Consider the following 16199-nt stretch of genomic DNA (forward strand, 5'->3'; position numbering starts at 1 on the left):
TTAGCTGCAACATTAGCTCCTCAAGGATGTCTTGTCCTGATATCCCAAAAAAGGCTAGGTCTCCCTTTTATATGTTCCCACAGCACTCTGAATTTAACGTTCATAGCTCTCTCTCTCATCTCTTCTGGAATTTTAGCCTATTTTAAGTATAAAAGCTTTATCCACATTTCACATTATTTTCTTGGAATAGATTCCTAAAAGAGGAATTGATAGATTAAAGGATAGAAGCCTGTTTAAAGGACTTGGTACACATTATCTAAATGCTTTCTAGAAAAGTTCTATCATTTTAAATGATTACCAATGTCATATAAATGCCCATCTTATCCTAATCTTTCTAACAAAGAGTATCATGTTTATCAAATGTTGACTATATAAAATATTATCAATTACAATTATATCTTCTTTTTTTTTTTGAAACCTAGTCTCGCTCTGTTACCCAGGCTGTAGTGCAATGGTGCAATCTCAGCTCACTGCAACCTCCGCCTCCCAGGTTCAAGAGATTCTCCTGCTTCAGCCTCCTGAGTAACTGGGATTACAGGCACCCACCACCACGCCTGGCTATTTTTTTTTTTTTTTTGGATTTTTAGTAGAAACAAGGTTTCACCGTGTTGGCCAGACTGGTCTCAAACTCCTGACCTCAAGTGATCTGCCTGCCTTGGCCTCCCAAAGTGATAGGATTACAGTTATGAGCCACTATGTCCAGCCTTATATCACGTTTTATTTTTCATTTTATTCATTCTTTGTAGGATTGAAAATTATTTTATGAATCTACTAGTCATGTGGAGTTCAATTCTATGAATTATCTGCTCACTTATCCTTTATTCTACTGGGTATCTTAGATTATTTGTTTCTAATTGATTTAAAAGAGCTCTTTTAAAAGTAAGAATTATTTCAAAGGTTTTTTTGTCTGTTTGTTTTAATTTTATGATGTGTTTACCAGGCTGAAAATTAGAATTTCCATATAGTAAGTATGATTTAAAGATTTAGTGTAGTATCTTAAACTGGCAGAACTAGAAGGGGAAAGATACACGTGTGCACGTGAGTGCATGCATGCACACACACACACACACACAATCCTGTTATCTATCTTACTGCCTGTCCCTGTCACAACTGTTACCACCCTCTGAGTGTCTCTGGTTTCTATCATGGCTTATTTTCCACGTTTAATCTGATCACCTATCTGATGGCCTCAATGTTGGTAGAGACAATTTGCCATGGCCCTAAGCATTGCTTCACACTCTTGCTTGTTATGCCAAGATTGTAAGGTATTGACTGCTCTTTACCCATTTCTCAGTGTTGTGTGTGCAGATCTTCACCTGGAGGGCCCCACTGGTACTCTAAACTCAACATATCCAGAACCAGACACATTCCCTTCCCCTCACCCCCACAAAACTAGCCATCATTTTTCTGATTTGTATATTTTTTGAGCTTGCTAAGAACTGTAATCACAGATTCATTTTGGACTCTCTAGCTCTTCACATTCTACTAGCTGTGAAACTCTGCAAATTCAACAACCATAATGTCTCTTGCATCTATTTCTTCCTCGTCTTTCCTCCTCCTTCTCTTCTTCTTCTTTTCTTCTTTTTTCTCTTAACACTCCAATTCGTAGTCTCACAATCTCTCATTTAGATTATTCCTGAAATCTCCTGACTGGGTTTTCTTCTTCTAGCTGTTCCAAGTCAATAAACACTAACTCCAGATCACTATCCCTAAAGAACATTTCTGATCATATCACTTTCTTGCTCAAAAATTTTACAGCTCTCTGTTGTCTATAAAATACAGTCTATATTCGAGACCCAATTGACCTTTCTAGTTAACTTCCAATATTGCTATATATACTCTATATTCCAGTCAAATGACAATGCTGGTGTTATTCAAATATACCCCTTGATTTCTCACTTCTCTGTGTTTGTACATATTGTTTTCCCCTTCTTAGAATGCCCACGCCCTACTACCCAGAAGATCCTCCCACCAATGCTTGTTCAAATTCTGTTGACACTTCAAAGTTCTTATCAAATATTTCCTCTTGAATTTCACTAATAGAATTTTGTTTACATGTCTTTTTAAGGGACTTAATCTGCCTCATTCTATAGCTTTTTGGTATTTTTATATTTTTGCCTGAGTAGAATAATGCCTACTTCAATACTTATGAACTCAAAGTTATTTCTATAGTAAATTTACCTTTCTTCAATATTTTCTAGAGGATGTGTTCGAATATGCACCTTCAGTCTTACACTGTCAAAATTATAAATGTCACCTTTTAACCAACATTATATGTGATAAATATTAAGTCCCTTTATTTGGTTGTTTCTCTTTCATTCATGTTCTTGACAAATGTTTATTGAGATTTACTACATGTCCAACACTATGTTAAGGGTTGTGGATATAAAATGAAGAGAACAGGCAAAGTTCCTGTACTCAGAGAGCTGGTATTCTAGTAAGGGATGTGCCAAGAGGAAAAATAAAACAGTGGCACAGTGATAGCGAGTGCTGCAGGTTGGGGAGGGTTGTGAGGGTTTTCCTATTACACCTAAATTGGGAAGGAAAGATGTCACTTAGAACATAATATTTTGACAAAGACCTGAAATAAACGAGGAAATGAGCCATGCAGGTATATGAGGAAAGAAAATTCCAGCAAGTGCAAAGGCCCTAAGATTACTGTGTGCTAGGTATATTCAGACTAGTGTGGCTGAAACTGGACAAACGAAGGAGAGAGTGGTAGACGCTGTAGTCAAAGCGACAGGTTGGGGGTGGTGGGGTGGCTAGATTAGGTAGTCTTATGGCCCATTATAAGAAATGTCTTCTACTCTGAAAGAGATGAGAAGCCAAGGGAAGGTTTTAAGCAGAAGGTGATTTTTATCTGACAGATTTTTAAAGTTTCCATAAGGCTTCTGTGTGGAGAACAGATCTATAGTAGGGAAAGGACAAACAGGAAAATTGTTAGGAAGCTTTTTTCCATTAATGCAGGTTAGAGATCATAGTGTCTTGAATCAGCCTGGTAGTGATGCAGGTGGTAAGAAGTGATCAGACTCTGGACATATTCTGAAGGTGCACCCAATTGTACTTGCTGATGGATAGGATGAGGGTATGAAGGAATAAGAAGAGTCAAAAATGACTATAAGGATTTTGGCTTAAGTTACTGGAAGAATGGAAACTCCATTTAGAGAGGTGAGGAAGACTGCAGGAGAAGGTCTGGTAAAAGAAAAATTAGTTTGCATTAAGATATGTGTACAGTTCTGGAGAGCTGTCAAGGAAGGTAAAGGTACTAGTTTAGAGTAATCAGTACACAAAGGGTATTTAAAGTCTTAAGGCATGATGAGACTATTTAGAGAATAAATGCAGACAGAAATGAGAAAAGATGTCAGTACTGACCAAGGGAAGTCCATATCTTACATGCTCGGAGAGGATGAAAGAACAGAAACTGAAGAGATGTAGCCAGAAAGATTGGAAGAAAACTAAGAGAAAATGGTATCCTAAGAGCCAGGTAAATAGTTATTTGTTTGGTTTCAATAGTGTCAGATCATTAAGGCCAATGTGGTCAGATGACTTTCAAATTTCCTGGAGCATCAGCCCAAAATAATGAACTTATTCCTTAATGGGGGACTTTTTAGTACAGTTTCTGCAACATAATGGTTCATGATTCAGGATGATAAATAAAAATTATTCCACTTAAACATACCTTGAAAGAACATACTTGGTTACCAGAAAGGTTTAATCTTTCCAGTTGTTCATTGGAGTCAAGACATCGACCTTTAAAAAATAAGATGAAAAGAATTAAATTTATTATTTTACCTTCTGTTTATATTCTGTCATACTTCTGAGTTGTATGTAGCCATCATTTCTTGCATATAAACAGATTGATGGTACCATTGTGTAATTAGTAATCACTGATTAATGAGTAATATTTTCACAGGTTTCAATATGCTTTGCAAATATATCACAGAAAAAAGCCTAAAAGAAAAAAAATCTAAGCATATACTTTTTATATTGATGAAAAATGCTTATAGCATTATCTCAGATTCCAAATGAAATAGTACATACCAATGCTATTTATTAGATTTCCAGCAAGGTTGAGATCTTTTAAATTCTTCAAAGTTTGCAAACCCTAAAAATTTAGACAACATACAATTTAGAACAAATAATTAAAATTAACATTTACAAATCATCTCTGATTAATCTGGTTAGTTCTCCAGGTGCTCTGAGCACAGGGTACTTTGTGCATCACAAGCACAGAAGGAAATGAGTGCCTCCAAGAAGCTACCTTTGTTCTCTATACTGGAACTTAGAATTATTGGAGGAGAGAACAGGAAGCGGAGTAGAGAGGAAAAAAAGGAGGAGTAGGAGGAAAAGAATACATCACACAGAGTATATTTATAATCTTAGGCAAGTTATGTAACTTCTCTAAACCTCTTTTTTTTTTAACCTTCAAAGAAAGAATAACAATGCCTTACCTTTTAGGCTTGTAAAGAGTAAAGAAAGTAATGTATACAATATCCTCTGTACCTTATAAAATGCTATATACATGTTAGTTCTTTTTGACAACAATAATTGTACCAGTCATGAATAGTTTGGCCTTTAACTACAATATGATCTTGAACATTGCGGTTTAAACTCTACAGTAGTAATTTGTTTTACATATAGATAATTGAAATTATTATCTTACCTCAATTATTTTAATTGAATTGTGGTTCAGCCAAAGAACCTTCAATTTGATTAATTTCTCTAAATTTTCTATTTTGGAAATTTTATTAAAATATAAATATAGTTTTTCCAAATTTCTACATTCCTGAAGACCTTCAATTTTCTGTAAAAGAAAAGGATACTGAATAGTGTTAGTTTATGTTTTGCTATTAATCCTTCCAATAAAGTAGGTTTCTAAGTATATTTTCTTTTAAATATCATATTTTATTGCAAAATCAATATCCAGCAAAATGAACTGTTTTAAAAGAAAAAAATATATTCCATGTTTTCCACTTAAATACAACTATTTTCAATTTTGCATGTTCTCTTTAAATTTTAATCAACTCTATATCTATTTATATATGGTTATGATTACAATAATATTTATCATATATAATCATATATTTCTATATTTCTATATGGTGATTATAATCATATAGAAATGATTATGAGTATATGGTTATGATTATAACCATGTAAGCACATCATAATCCTAATGCACATACAATTTTGTGGGACTCTTTTTAAATTAAGACTGAAATGTTTTCATAATCCTTCAAATTATATTTAATAATTATGGAATATTTCATTAAGTTTATAATTGTCTGAAAAATTACCTGATGTATAGCATATTTATGTTTCAAATTTTTAGTTATAAATAATGCTGCAACAAGTAGCTTCATGCATATGGTTGTTTTCTGCTATTGAGTTACTTTTCTAGGATAAAATCTTAGAGTAGGGACTTCTAAGTCAAAACGTATGCCCCGTACATTTCCATGATGGCTCTTGATGTTTTGCAATATTTCTTTTCAAGATAGATGTTATAATTTCAACACAACCAATAGTGTCTAAGTGGACCAATTTTATAACTAAGTAATACTGGCTATGATTTGATTTGATTACTAAAAAGTAGAATATGTTTATGTTTTAATTCCTTATTTCTGCTTTTCCTTTGCACAAATCAATTTATTTATTGAACTTTTATTTTAAGTTCAGGGGTGCACGTGCAGGTTTGTTATTTGGGTAAATTTCTGTCATGGGGGTTTGTTGTACAGATTACTTTGTCACCCAGGTATTAAGCATAGTACCCGTTAGTTATTTTCCCTGATCCTTCTCCCACCCTCCACCTTCAGTAGGCCCCAGAGTCTGTTGTTCCCCTCTATGTGTCCATACGTTATCATCATTTAGCTCCCACTTCTAAGTGAGAACAGGTGGTATTTGGTTTTCTGTTCCTGTGTTAGTTTGCTAAGGACAATGGCCTCCAGCTCCACCCATGTTCCTGCAAAAGACATTATCTTATTCTTTTTTATGGCTGCATGGTATTCCATGGTGTATACATAGCACAGTTTCTTTATCCAGTCTACTACTGATGGGCATTTAGGTTGATTCCATGTCTTTGCCAGTGAATACTGCTGTAATGAACATACACGTGCATTTGTGTTTATGACAGAATTGTTTATATTACTTTGGTTATATACCCAGTAATGGAATTGCTGGGTTGAATGGTATTTCTGTTTTTAGGTCTTTGAAGAATCATCACACTGTTTTCCACAATGGTTGAACTAATTTACACTTCTACTAATAGTGTATAAGCATTCCTTTTTCTCCACAACCTTGCCAGCATCTGTTATTTTTTTGACTTTTTAGTAATAGCCATTCTTAGTGTGAGATAGTATCTCACCGTGATTTTGATTTGCATTTCTCTAATGATCAGTTATTTTAAACTTTTTTTCTTATGCTTATTAGCCACATGTATGTCTTCTTTTGCAAAATGTCTGTTCATGTCCTTTGCCCACTTTTTAATGGGGTTGTTTGTTTTTTTCTTGTAAATTTGTTTAGGTTCCTTGTAGAGGCTAGGTATTAGACCTTTGTCAGATGCACAGTTTGCAAAAATTTTCTCCCATTCTGTAGATTGTCTGTTTACTCTGTTGATAGTTTCTTTTGCTCTGCAGAAGCTCTTTAGTTTAATTAGATCCCATTTGTCCATTTTTGCTTTTGTTGCAATTGCTTTTGGTGTCAACGTCATGAAATCTTTGCCTGTTCTTACGTCCAGAATGATACTGCCTAGGTGGTGTTCCAGCATTTTTATATTGGGTTTTGCATTTAAGTCCTTAATGCATCTTGAGTTTAATTTTGTATATGGTATAAGGAAGAGGTACAGTTTCAATCTTCTGTATATGGCTATCCAGTTATCCCAGCACCATATATTGAATAGATGATCCTTTCCCCATTGCTTGTTTTTGTCATCTTTGTCAAAGATCAGATAGTTGTAGGTGTGTGGTCTTATTTCTGGGTTCTTTATTCTGTTCCATTGGTCTATGTGTCTGTTTTGTACCAGTAACTTGCTGTTTTGATTTGATTTGCTTTGATTACTAAAAAGGAGAATACGTTTATGTTTTAACTCCTCATTTTTATTTTTTCCTTTGTACAAATCAATTTCTATCCTTTGCTCATTTATCTGTCTTAACCCATGCCTTATGCATATATTTCAATGAATTATTTTTCTAAAGCCAAAGAATTCAGAATAAAATATTCCGTGTAAGGTTTTATGTTTACACTTACCTCTATGCAGCACTCAGCAATCCAAAGTTCTTTAAGTTGTAAACAAGGCTCTAACCCTGCAATTTCTTTTATATCTTGAGCAACAATGGTAAGACTAGTTAAATTAGGAAATAATGATAATCCGACTATACGAGGATACCCTAAGAAAAACATCTCCAACTTTGATGTATCTGATCCTTCTTGTCCAACCATCTCATAAGATAAGCCATTGCACAAACACTGTTTTAAAGGAAAGAAATTTGGTCATTACCTATTTTAAATAATCAAAAGATTACTTTTACCATTAGAAATTACAAATTGTCAATTGCACTGATGCCCTTTTTGTAATCTCACGAGAGAAAGTTATATCACATATATGATTATTCTCTGCTTCCAAAAGTCACTAGGTAGAGGAAATCACTAAGTAACCCTTCCAGCTCTAGAAAGGAGCATAAAAACTTTCCATTTTCTATTACTGCAAATGTTATAAAAAGAAATTTGACTTTGACTCACCAGTTCTTTAATTATTTCTTCTTGGTTTAGGTTTTCACTTTCAATCATCTTCCGTTAAAAATAGTGATCATAACATTATAACTGTTAAGGAAAATGAAAAAATGAAATAAATATTAAAGTCATTGTCATTCAAAGTTGAAATAGACCTTAACGCTACTAAGGTTGAACCACCCAACTGTAGTTTGAAATCTTCACATAGTACATTACCAAGTATCTGTATAAACTCTGAGGGGGTTTTCTGTTAGGATGTTATTTTTTATTTTAATTTTAAATCTCTCTTTCCATAATTCCTTCCCTTTTGTTGTCAGTATACCCCTTTGGTATAAATTTTTTTCCACACAATGAGCCTTCAATATTTGAAGAAAATGGTCATCTCTCATCTACACTCTTACCTTACTCACAGTTGAAGTTGTTAGTTCTCTCACTATATACTCATGTTTCTCTCATTTGAACAGGCTCTGGTTGTCCTTTGTATTACACTGCGTGTCTAAAAGTGAACACAGTTCTCTAAATATACTTAGACTGCAAAGAGAAGAATCCTTAGGGCTTAGCAACATATTTGGCATAGTAATAAATGTTTATTTAAATAAATACTCCAACTTCTCCTTCATTCTAGAGAATATGAACCAATTAATACTCAAGTAGCTTCAATAAAACTTAATCCAACTTTCATAATTTGTAATATTTTCTGAATATTATTCCAGATATATACTATCTAAAAAATATAAGAATCCTGCTTTTAATATAATGACCTGACAAGGAGAGATGTAGAAAATGGTATACAGTATAACCCCTTTCTTTACAATAGCAACTCCCCCATAGGCATGTGTGTATATATGTAAATGCATGTATGTGTATAATTATTGTCAGGAGAAAATATGGAAAGATATATACTAAGTTGTTAATATGAGTTTCCTTAGATGCAGGTGAAAGTTGTTGTGACTAGAATATAAATGTAAAGCTGGATGGGGATAGATCCAGGCAAAAATGGAAAAGAAAAAATGATACTTTTTAAAAAGCATGTTTAGAATTGCCTAGTTTGAGTGTATAGACATTTATTATTTCTACCATGGGTACACATTTGGACTGTTTCCAGTTGGGGGTTAAATAGTGCTTCTCTGAACATTTTGTCATACAGGTCATAGCTACAAATTTCTTTGGGATTTCTACCTAAAAGTGGAATGAGAAACAAACAACTATTGTTATTTGCAACATGAGTGAGTTTCATGTAAACAAATGCTGAACAAGAGACACGCAATGAGTAATACTGTATGACTCAATTCATGTAAGATAAACAAACTATAGTATTAGAAGTTAGGATATTGGCTACCTTTCAGGGAAGAGCAACTAAGAGGAGGCAAAAGAGGGGCTTCTAGAGTGCTCATAATGATGTATTTTTTGATCTAGGTGCTGGTTATGTTCAATTTGAAAATAAAGTTAGATACCTAAGATGTGTGTGATTTCTGTATGTATGTTATACTTTAATGAAATTCTACCTAAATTTTTATTTTAAAGGCATTTATATGCTCATTTTTATTCATTTATGCAAAATTATGTACATGTGCTGGCATATACATAAACTAAAATGTTAAGAAAAAAAGATGATGATTTGAGTCCGTGTATTGACCTATCTTCCCTCCCCAAATCCCACTAGAATGACTACAGAAATATGAAAACAAGAAAAGAATATAGCAGTGCTACAAAAAGAGCAATGATTGCCAGAAATATTGAGAAAGGTCTTTAAAAATGACACAGACAACATCAGATTGAGAAAAAAAGCCCATCAACACAAACCAGAGTCTGTTCTCACACTGCTAATAAAGACATGCCCAAGGCTGGGTAATTTATAAAGGAAAGAGGTTTAATTGACCCACAGTTTCACATGGCTGGGGAGGCCTCAGGAAACTTATAATTATGGCAGAAGGGGAAGCAAACCATCCTTCTTCACAAGGCAGCAAAAGGCGGGATGAGAGCTGAGTGAAGGGGGAAGCCCCTTGTAGAACCATGAGATCTTGTGAGAATTCACTATCACAAGAAAACATGGGGGAAAGTGCCCCCATGATTCAATTATCTCTCCCTAGTCTCACCCTTGAAATGTGGGGATTATTACAATTCAAGATGAAATTTTGGGTGGGGGCACAGCCAAACCATATTACAGACCAAAATTTAAGGTACCAGGGAAAGAAGTTTCACAAAACGATTCTTAAAAATCTTCAAATTGAGAGCAGAAGTGGTTGGGAAAGGGGTAGCTGTGTATTATACATAAGGGACCAAATCAAAGGAGTTTGAGAAACGTACGAGAAAATTACACACAGTCTGTATTTGTACTCATGCTTTGTAAATTGAGGACATTGCCCTACCATGCTGAATGCTATGGTTTAAATGTGTCCCCTTCAAATTTCAGGTGTTGCCAATATGATAGTATTAAGAGGTGGGCCCTTAAGAGGTAATTTGGTCATGAGGGTTCCTCCCCTTCCAAATGGCATTAGGTGCCCATTAGCTGCCCATTTAAAGGGCTTGATGGAGAAAGTTCATCCCTTTTTTGCCCTTCTGACTTGGCCATGTGAGTACATACTGTTCCTTCCCTCCAGAAGAGGTAGACTTCAAGACATCATCTTGGAAGCAGACACCAGATGCTAATGCCTTGATATTGGACTTTCTAGCCTCTAGAATTGTGAGAAATAAATTTGTGTTGTTTTTAAATTGCCCAGTTTCAGGTATTTTATTATAGCAGCACAAAATAGACTAAGACACTGAGTCAAGAAGGAGGGACGGGACCCCAGCTAGCACCACAAAGAAAAACACAGTCAGTAAATTATCCTAATACATTGGACTCTGTTCATTCATTCACTCATTGTTAATATTCATATTGAAGGCATAAGACAGAACCCCAGACAGAGAATGACAGGGGTGGGAGGAAAGAGAAGATCAAGACCTTATCAGATGATAATGTGGAATCTGGGCAAAGAAATGAAGGATATAAGGGAGTGTGAGTGCGAGCCATGCGGGAATGTAGAGAAAATGCATACAGGCGAAGGAAACAGCAAATGAAAAAAAAAAAAAAGTTGGGGCGAGGGGCAGTGAGAGAGTATACGTGGCATATTTGCAGAATAGCAAGGAAAATTATGTGTCTGGAGTACATTGAGAGAAATAAATAATGGTAGGATGTGAGGTCAAAGAGTTATTTCAGGGTCAAATCATGTGCTATCTTATAGACCTTTATGAGGATTTTGGATTTTATTATGGTAAGATGAAAAGCTATATGAGGATTTTGAGTGGAGTAACATGAACTGTCATAAGTATTAAAAAGATCACTCTGGCTGCTATGTTTAAAATAGATTGTAGGGTTTGGAGCAAAAGCAGGGAGACTAGTTAATGGGCAGTTGTAATAATATAAGTGGGAGAGGATGGTGATTGGAATAGGGTGGTGGTAGTGGCGGTGGTGACAGTGGTCAGATGATGGGTCTATATTGAAGGAAATGCTGTGCATTCCTTCCCTGCTTCCTATTGGCAATTGTGTCTTTATTCCATTCTTGGACAACCTCAGGATATTACAGCATAGGCTGCGAGAGAAGCCAGTCAAGAAAGCAACCTGAAAGAATTTGGAAGCTCCATCAAAGGCCCACACATAGATGCAGGCCACAGTCTTACCTCTCCAGATTTATCTGAATGGTGCACCAAGTTAAAAAAGTGTTTTGCAGCACCTCTACTCATGGGAAGAGAAACCCTTTTATACTGGATTAAAGTCTGTGATTACCAAAGGATAGCCTAGCTGCCCACCATGACACAAAGGACAAAGGCTTCCCTTCAACGCTCCAAATTCACCAAATGGTGTTCTAAGTTATCTTGCCTTTGTCCAAGATATCTATTGTAGAAGGAATTAAATCATTCTCTTTGTTATATTCAAAATGATCACATACACTAGGACCTAATTTTGGACTTTCTCATCTGTGTTTTTCCTTAGCTCTGTCTATTCCTGCACCAGTATCTGTTTTTGTTTGTTTGTTTGTTTGTTTGTTTTTTAAGATGGAGTCTTGCTCTGTCGCCCAGACTGGAGTGCAGTGGCGTGATCACGGTTCACCCTTAGCTTCACCTCCAGGTTCACGCCATTCTCCTGCCTCAGCCTCCCGAGTAGCTGGGACTACAGGTGCCCGCCACCACGCCCAGCTAATTTTTTTTTTGTATTTTTAGTAGAGTCGGGGTTTCACAGTATTAGCCAGGATGGTCTCCATCTCCTGACCTCGTGATCCCCCAACCTCGGCTTCCTAAAGTCCTGGGAGGCGTGAGCCACCACACCCTGCCATATCTGTTTTAATTACTGTGATTTATATTGAAAATTCCCACCTCATGTTCTTTTTTGGCAGTTTCCTGGATATTCTTCCATATTTTTTTCCAAATAAAATATATGATTATTTTGTATTTAGTTTTTAAAAATTCTGTTGGGATTTTGATTGAGGTTGCATTGTAAAGATTAATTTAGGGAGAACTTCCATATTACAGTTTTGAGTAATCCTCAAGAACAAGGTATAGCTCTCCATTTATTTAAGGAGACTACTTTTCCTTGGAAGAAACATATGCCCATTTGGGATACAAATCTTACCTCTCACTTCAACTTGTTTTCTCTTCACCAATGCCCTTATTTAGCAGAAAATCTTATTCTAATTCAACAGCTAATTAGAAAAATACAATTTAATTATAAAACCCCAAATTCTATAAGTTGCATAACTATTTCTGAATTACAAAGATGCTAGACCTTCCTGGTACTTACAAGTCTTGTATGCTTTCTCCAGTCACAAATGGACTCAAGGGTTCCAGATGAAGTTACTGAATTCATCAAGAGGTGAATGTCCTGTTGGCCAGCTTGTAACCACTCTCCTGCTCTTTGAAGCTCTTTCAGGGCCGGCCCATTTAAGAGGCTAAAGGTCTTCTCTAGTTCCCCCACAAAACCAGAAGCCACCAGGAACTTCTATAGCTTTTACACCTCAAACTGCATATCTTGGATTAATCTTTCCACTTTGGATTGCTGCTGGAAAATTTCACCTAACCAGCATGGAGTTGAAGTCACTACAAATGTATGACCTCTAACTTCAGTTAGATCTTCAGCAACAAGTGTTTTATATTTTCCTCTCCTAGGAGAGTGGGACTAGAGACTCGAGATTCATGACACTACTGACTATTCTAAACTTTCACCACTCTTTTCAAGGTCTTTCTCTCTGTCTCAATAGATGATCTTGACCCCATTTTCATAGAGAACAGTGGTGCCATCAAATGTGTGTTTCTTATTTCCTTCCCCTCAAACATGTATTTTTCTTTTCCTTCTGACTCCTGTCTTAGTAGGTGTTCTTCCTTTTGTCCAAAACAAATCCCTTTTCCTATGTATTGATCCTGTCCTTATCTGTCTCTTTCAGAATACTGCTGTCAAATTTTCCTCTTTCATTTATTCCCAAATTTCCTTCTCAAGGATCTCTTTTATTTCTGTATATAAATATTAGGTCTTTCCTATATTAAAAAGTCTCTCCTATGTTCTTCTATAAATAGCTGTTTTTAGATACCTTTATGGTAAACCTTTTAGATAATCATTAGCAACACGTCACTACCTGCATTCAGTCCTGTATTCACTGCCATCTAGACTGAGGACACCTCAAGACACTACAGCATGTTTTTACCAAGGTCAACAATAACCTTCTAATTGCCAAAGACAGTGGACATGTTTCAGTTCTCAACTTGACCCTGACGTGGCATCTGACAATGCTGATGACTCTCTCCTTTAAGTTTTCTTCTTTGGTTCAACTTTTCTCCTTGGCTTCTCTCTACTTGTTATTTCAAAGCTACTTTGTGCTTTTCTTTTCCCCTTTTTTTTTGAGATGGAGTCTCACTCTGTCGCCTAGGCTGGAGTGCAGTGGCACAATCTTGGCTCAATCCAACCTCTGCCTCCCGAGTTCAAGTGATTCTTCTGCCTCAGCCTCCCAAGTAGCTGGGACTACAGGCGCGTGCCACCACACCTGGCTAATTTTTGTATTTTTAGTAGAGACGGGGTTTCACCCATATTGGCCAGGCTAATCTCGAACTCCTGACCTTGTGATCCACCCGCCTCGGCTTCCCAAAGTGCTGGGATCACAGGTGTGAGCCACTGCACCCAGCCTGCTTTGTGCTTTTCAAACCAATTATTTTCTTCATGGTGAAAAATCCTTCTTTTCTGTGCAAAAAAAAGAAAAAAAATCCAACTGCCCACATGAAAAAGCTCCATCTGAATGTGCCAAAGGCATCTCAAATTCAGTGTGTTACTGTGTTCAAAACTGAACTCATTATATTTTCCAACCAGCCTCCTTCTCCTAATGTATGCCTTCTCTTGAAAAATAACACCACCATTCTTCTATTGGTTGAGCTACTATCCTCAACCAATCTTTGACTCTATCCCGCTAGGTTCATTCACTCATTAAATCCTTCTGCACATACCTCTTAAAAGTCTGACCACATTTTTTTCCTTCTCCTCATTCCAACTGCTTCTGCCTTGGTTCAGGCCCTCATCACCTCACCTTAACTGGATGTCCTCCCTGTAGTCTGTCTTCCCTCAAGTCCATCCTCTGCACTACTGTGACAGCCTCCTGAAAGGTAAATCTGCTCATGCTTTACCCCTTTGGAAGCTATTCATGGTTTCCATGCTCTGACTCCTGCCTACCTCACATGCTCATCAACCACAGCCTCCACAGAGGACCCTAGGTTCAGGCCACAACTATCGTTCTCTGGAACTGAATGGGATGTTTCTGTACTTTGGTATGGGCTGTTTCCTCTCCCTAAAATGTCCTTTTCCCTTGGCTGTATGGCATACTCCAGACTTCCCTAAAGATTTAAATCAACACTCTTCTCTCTGAAGACTTTCATTCTCTCTGGTAGTATTATAAGCATTCTCTTTCTTGTGATTCTGGTTAAGACTTGCACATACTCTACGTATAGCACTTGTCACACTGTAAAGCAGTGTTTACGGGCCTTTCTTCCCTACTAGGTTACATGTTCATTGAGGGCAGAAACTATGAACCTATCACAACTTCACTGCCTGGCACATGCTAGGTGTTAAAAAAAAAATTGTTTAATGGGTTAATTGTCATGCCACAGGCATATGGTATAATTTAAAGACATAATTGTTCTCCATGACCAGAGTACAATGATAGAGTATAAAGAACCATGTTTCTGTCTGCCATGAGCGTTGGTGAGGGTGTTATTCTGAGAAAACTCTTTTTTTTTTTCTGCCTAGTAGAAGTCCTGTATGGGTCAAATTATTTCCTCGTTTGGGTATAAAAGGATCAGAATCCATCAGTTATCACTGACGGTCCAAATAAACCCCCTACACTCTCTAGACGAGCAGTGTCAGGTTTGGTCAGGGAGCATTTGGTTCTCCCAGCCCAGAACCTTAACTGGTGCAGTAAAGGCTGCATAGCTGGCTGTAGGCCACCCTCCCTTTCCTTCTCTTGAACTTTGTTCTGGTACCCTGACTGCCTCAATAAAGCCACCTCACTGTCTTTCACCATTATCATCACCATTGCACCATTACGGAGTTCCCTTGACCTCAACTTTGCTTCACTGGCGTCTTCCTCTTGGTATGGCTTGGAAGGAAAAAGAGGGGATCAAAGACTCCCGGGGCCCTGCTTACAGGTGATGTACGCCCGAAGGCCACCAGGTGACGGATTCTGACCTTATCAAGAGAGAGGATGGATTCCAGGGCAATCCGATTCAAGTCAGAGTCCACTCTGACTTCCCAATCCCTGTCTTGCAGCAGCAGGCAGGAAACCCTCTCCCGCCCCAGACCTGGTGTGTACAGACTGCCTGTGGCGGTTGCCTCGGTAACCGGCTCTCCACCTCCGGCGACCTCCGGGTGGGGAGGGGGATAAAAGGGGCGGGGAAAGCGGAGGCTGACCCGGGTCTGCATCACGTGGTGGCGGCCTCCAACCAATCAGCGGAAGCAGGGGTCCAACCGGAAGACACCCCGCTGGGGCTCCAGGGGAAACAGCTGGAGCCTCTCCCTCGCAGGCTTCTCTGTAACTGCGCTTATGTTTTCACGCGCTTTCGCCTGTTCGCGGAACGTGACTGAAAGCAACGCGTTATGGGCAAGGTGGCGCAGACCTATTCCTTGCGTCTTCCAGTCTCGCTCTCTCTCACTGAATATCTTTGACTCTCGGGTCCTGGAAACCCGGAGCCTCTCTAACCTTGAGCCCCGAGGGCGTGGCGCTGTGATGTCACAAGGTGGCGTGACAGCCGAGACGAGCCCCGACCCCCAGCGCGGCATCCTTCCCGCGGCCAAAGGTGGCTGACCGCAGCCGGAAGCCGCTGTGCGCCCGGCGAGCCGCGTGGAAGGACGGCGCCGGCAAACGAACGCCCAGTGCGGTCCGGAGAAGAGAGGGACCTTCCAAGGGTCTTCTCGTCTTTCTCGGACAGGCTTTTGAGTGCCTTTTAAGTATTCCAAAATGTTC

General features: G+C 37.8%; 1 protein-coding gene across 8 annotated transcripts in view; it reads right to left on the minus strand.

Moving 5' to 3' along the window:
• LRRC9 (leucine rich repeat containing 9) overlaps positions 1-15635 on the minus strand; it is a 138996-nt gene extending 123361 nt beyond the window's left edge. For 5 of the 8 annotated variants that reach the window (XM_031669129.1, XM_031669128.1, XM_031669132.1 and 2 more), the window contains exons 1-7: positions 12503-13638; positions 8127-8221; positions 7735-7815; positions 7243-7461; positions 4664-4804; positions 4042-4105; positions 3680-3750 (exon numbers count right to left, since the gene is read on the minus strand). In XM_031669129.1, coding sequence (XP_031524989.1) covers positions 3680-3750; positions 4042-4105; positions 4664-4804; positions 7243-7461; positions 7735-7782 — 543 coding nt within the window. In that variant the 5' untranslated portion in view covers positions 7783-7815; positions 8127-8221; positions 12503-13638. Of the gene's footprint in view, positions 1-3679; positions 3751-4041; positions 4106-4663; positions 4805-7242; positions 7462-7734; positions 7816-8126; positions 8222-12502; positions 13639-15424 lie in introns of those variants that run through there. The other 3 variants (XM_031669127.1, XM_009211635.4, XM_009211639.4) reach the window with 3 other exon arrangements.
• Between the last annotated feature and the right edge of the window lie 564 nt (positions 15636-16199).

This window comes from Papio anubis, chromosome 7, assembly GCF_008728515.1.
Source record: "Papio anubis isolate 15944 chromosome 7, Panubis1.0, whole genome shotgun sequence".
NCBI lineage: Eukaryota > Metazoa > Chordata > Mammalia > Primates > Cercopithecidae > Papio > Papio anubis.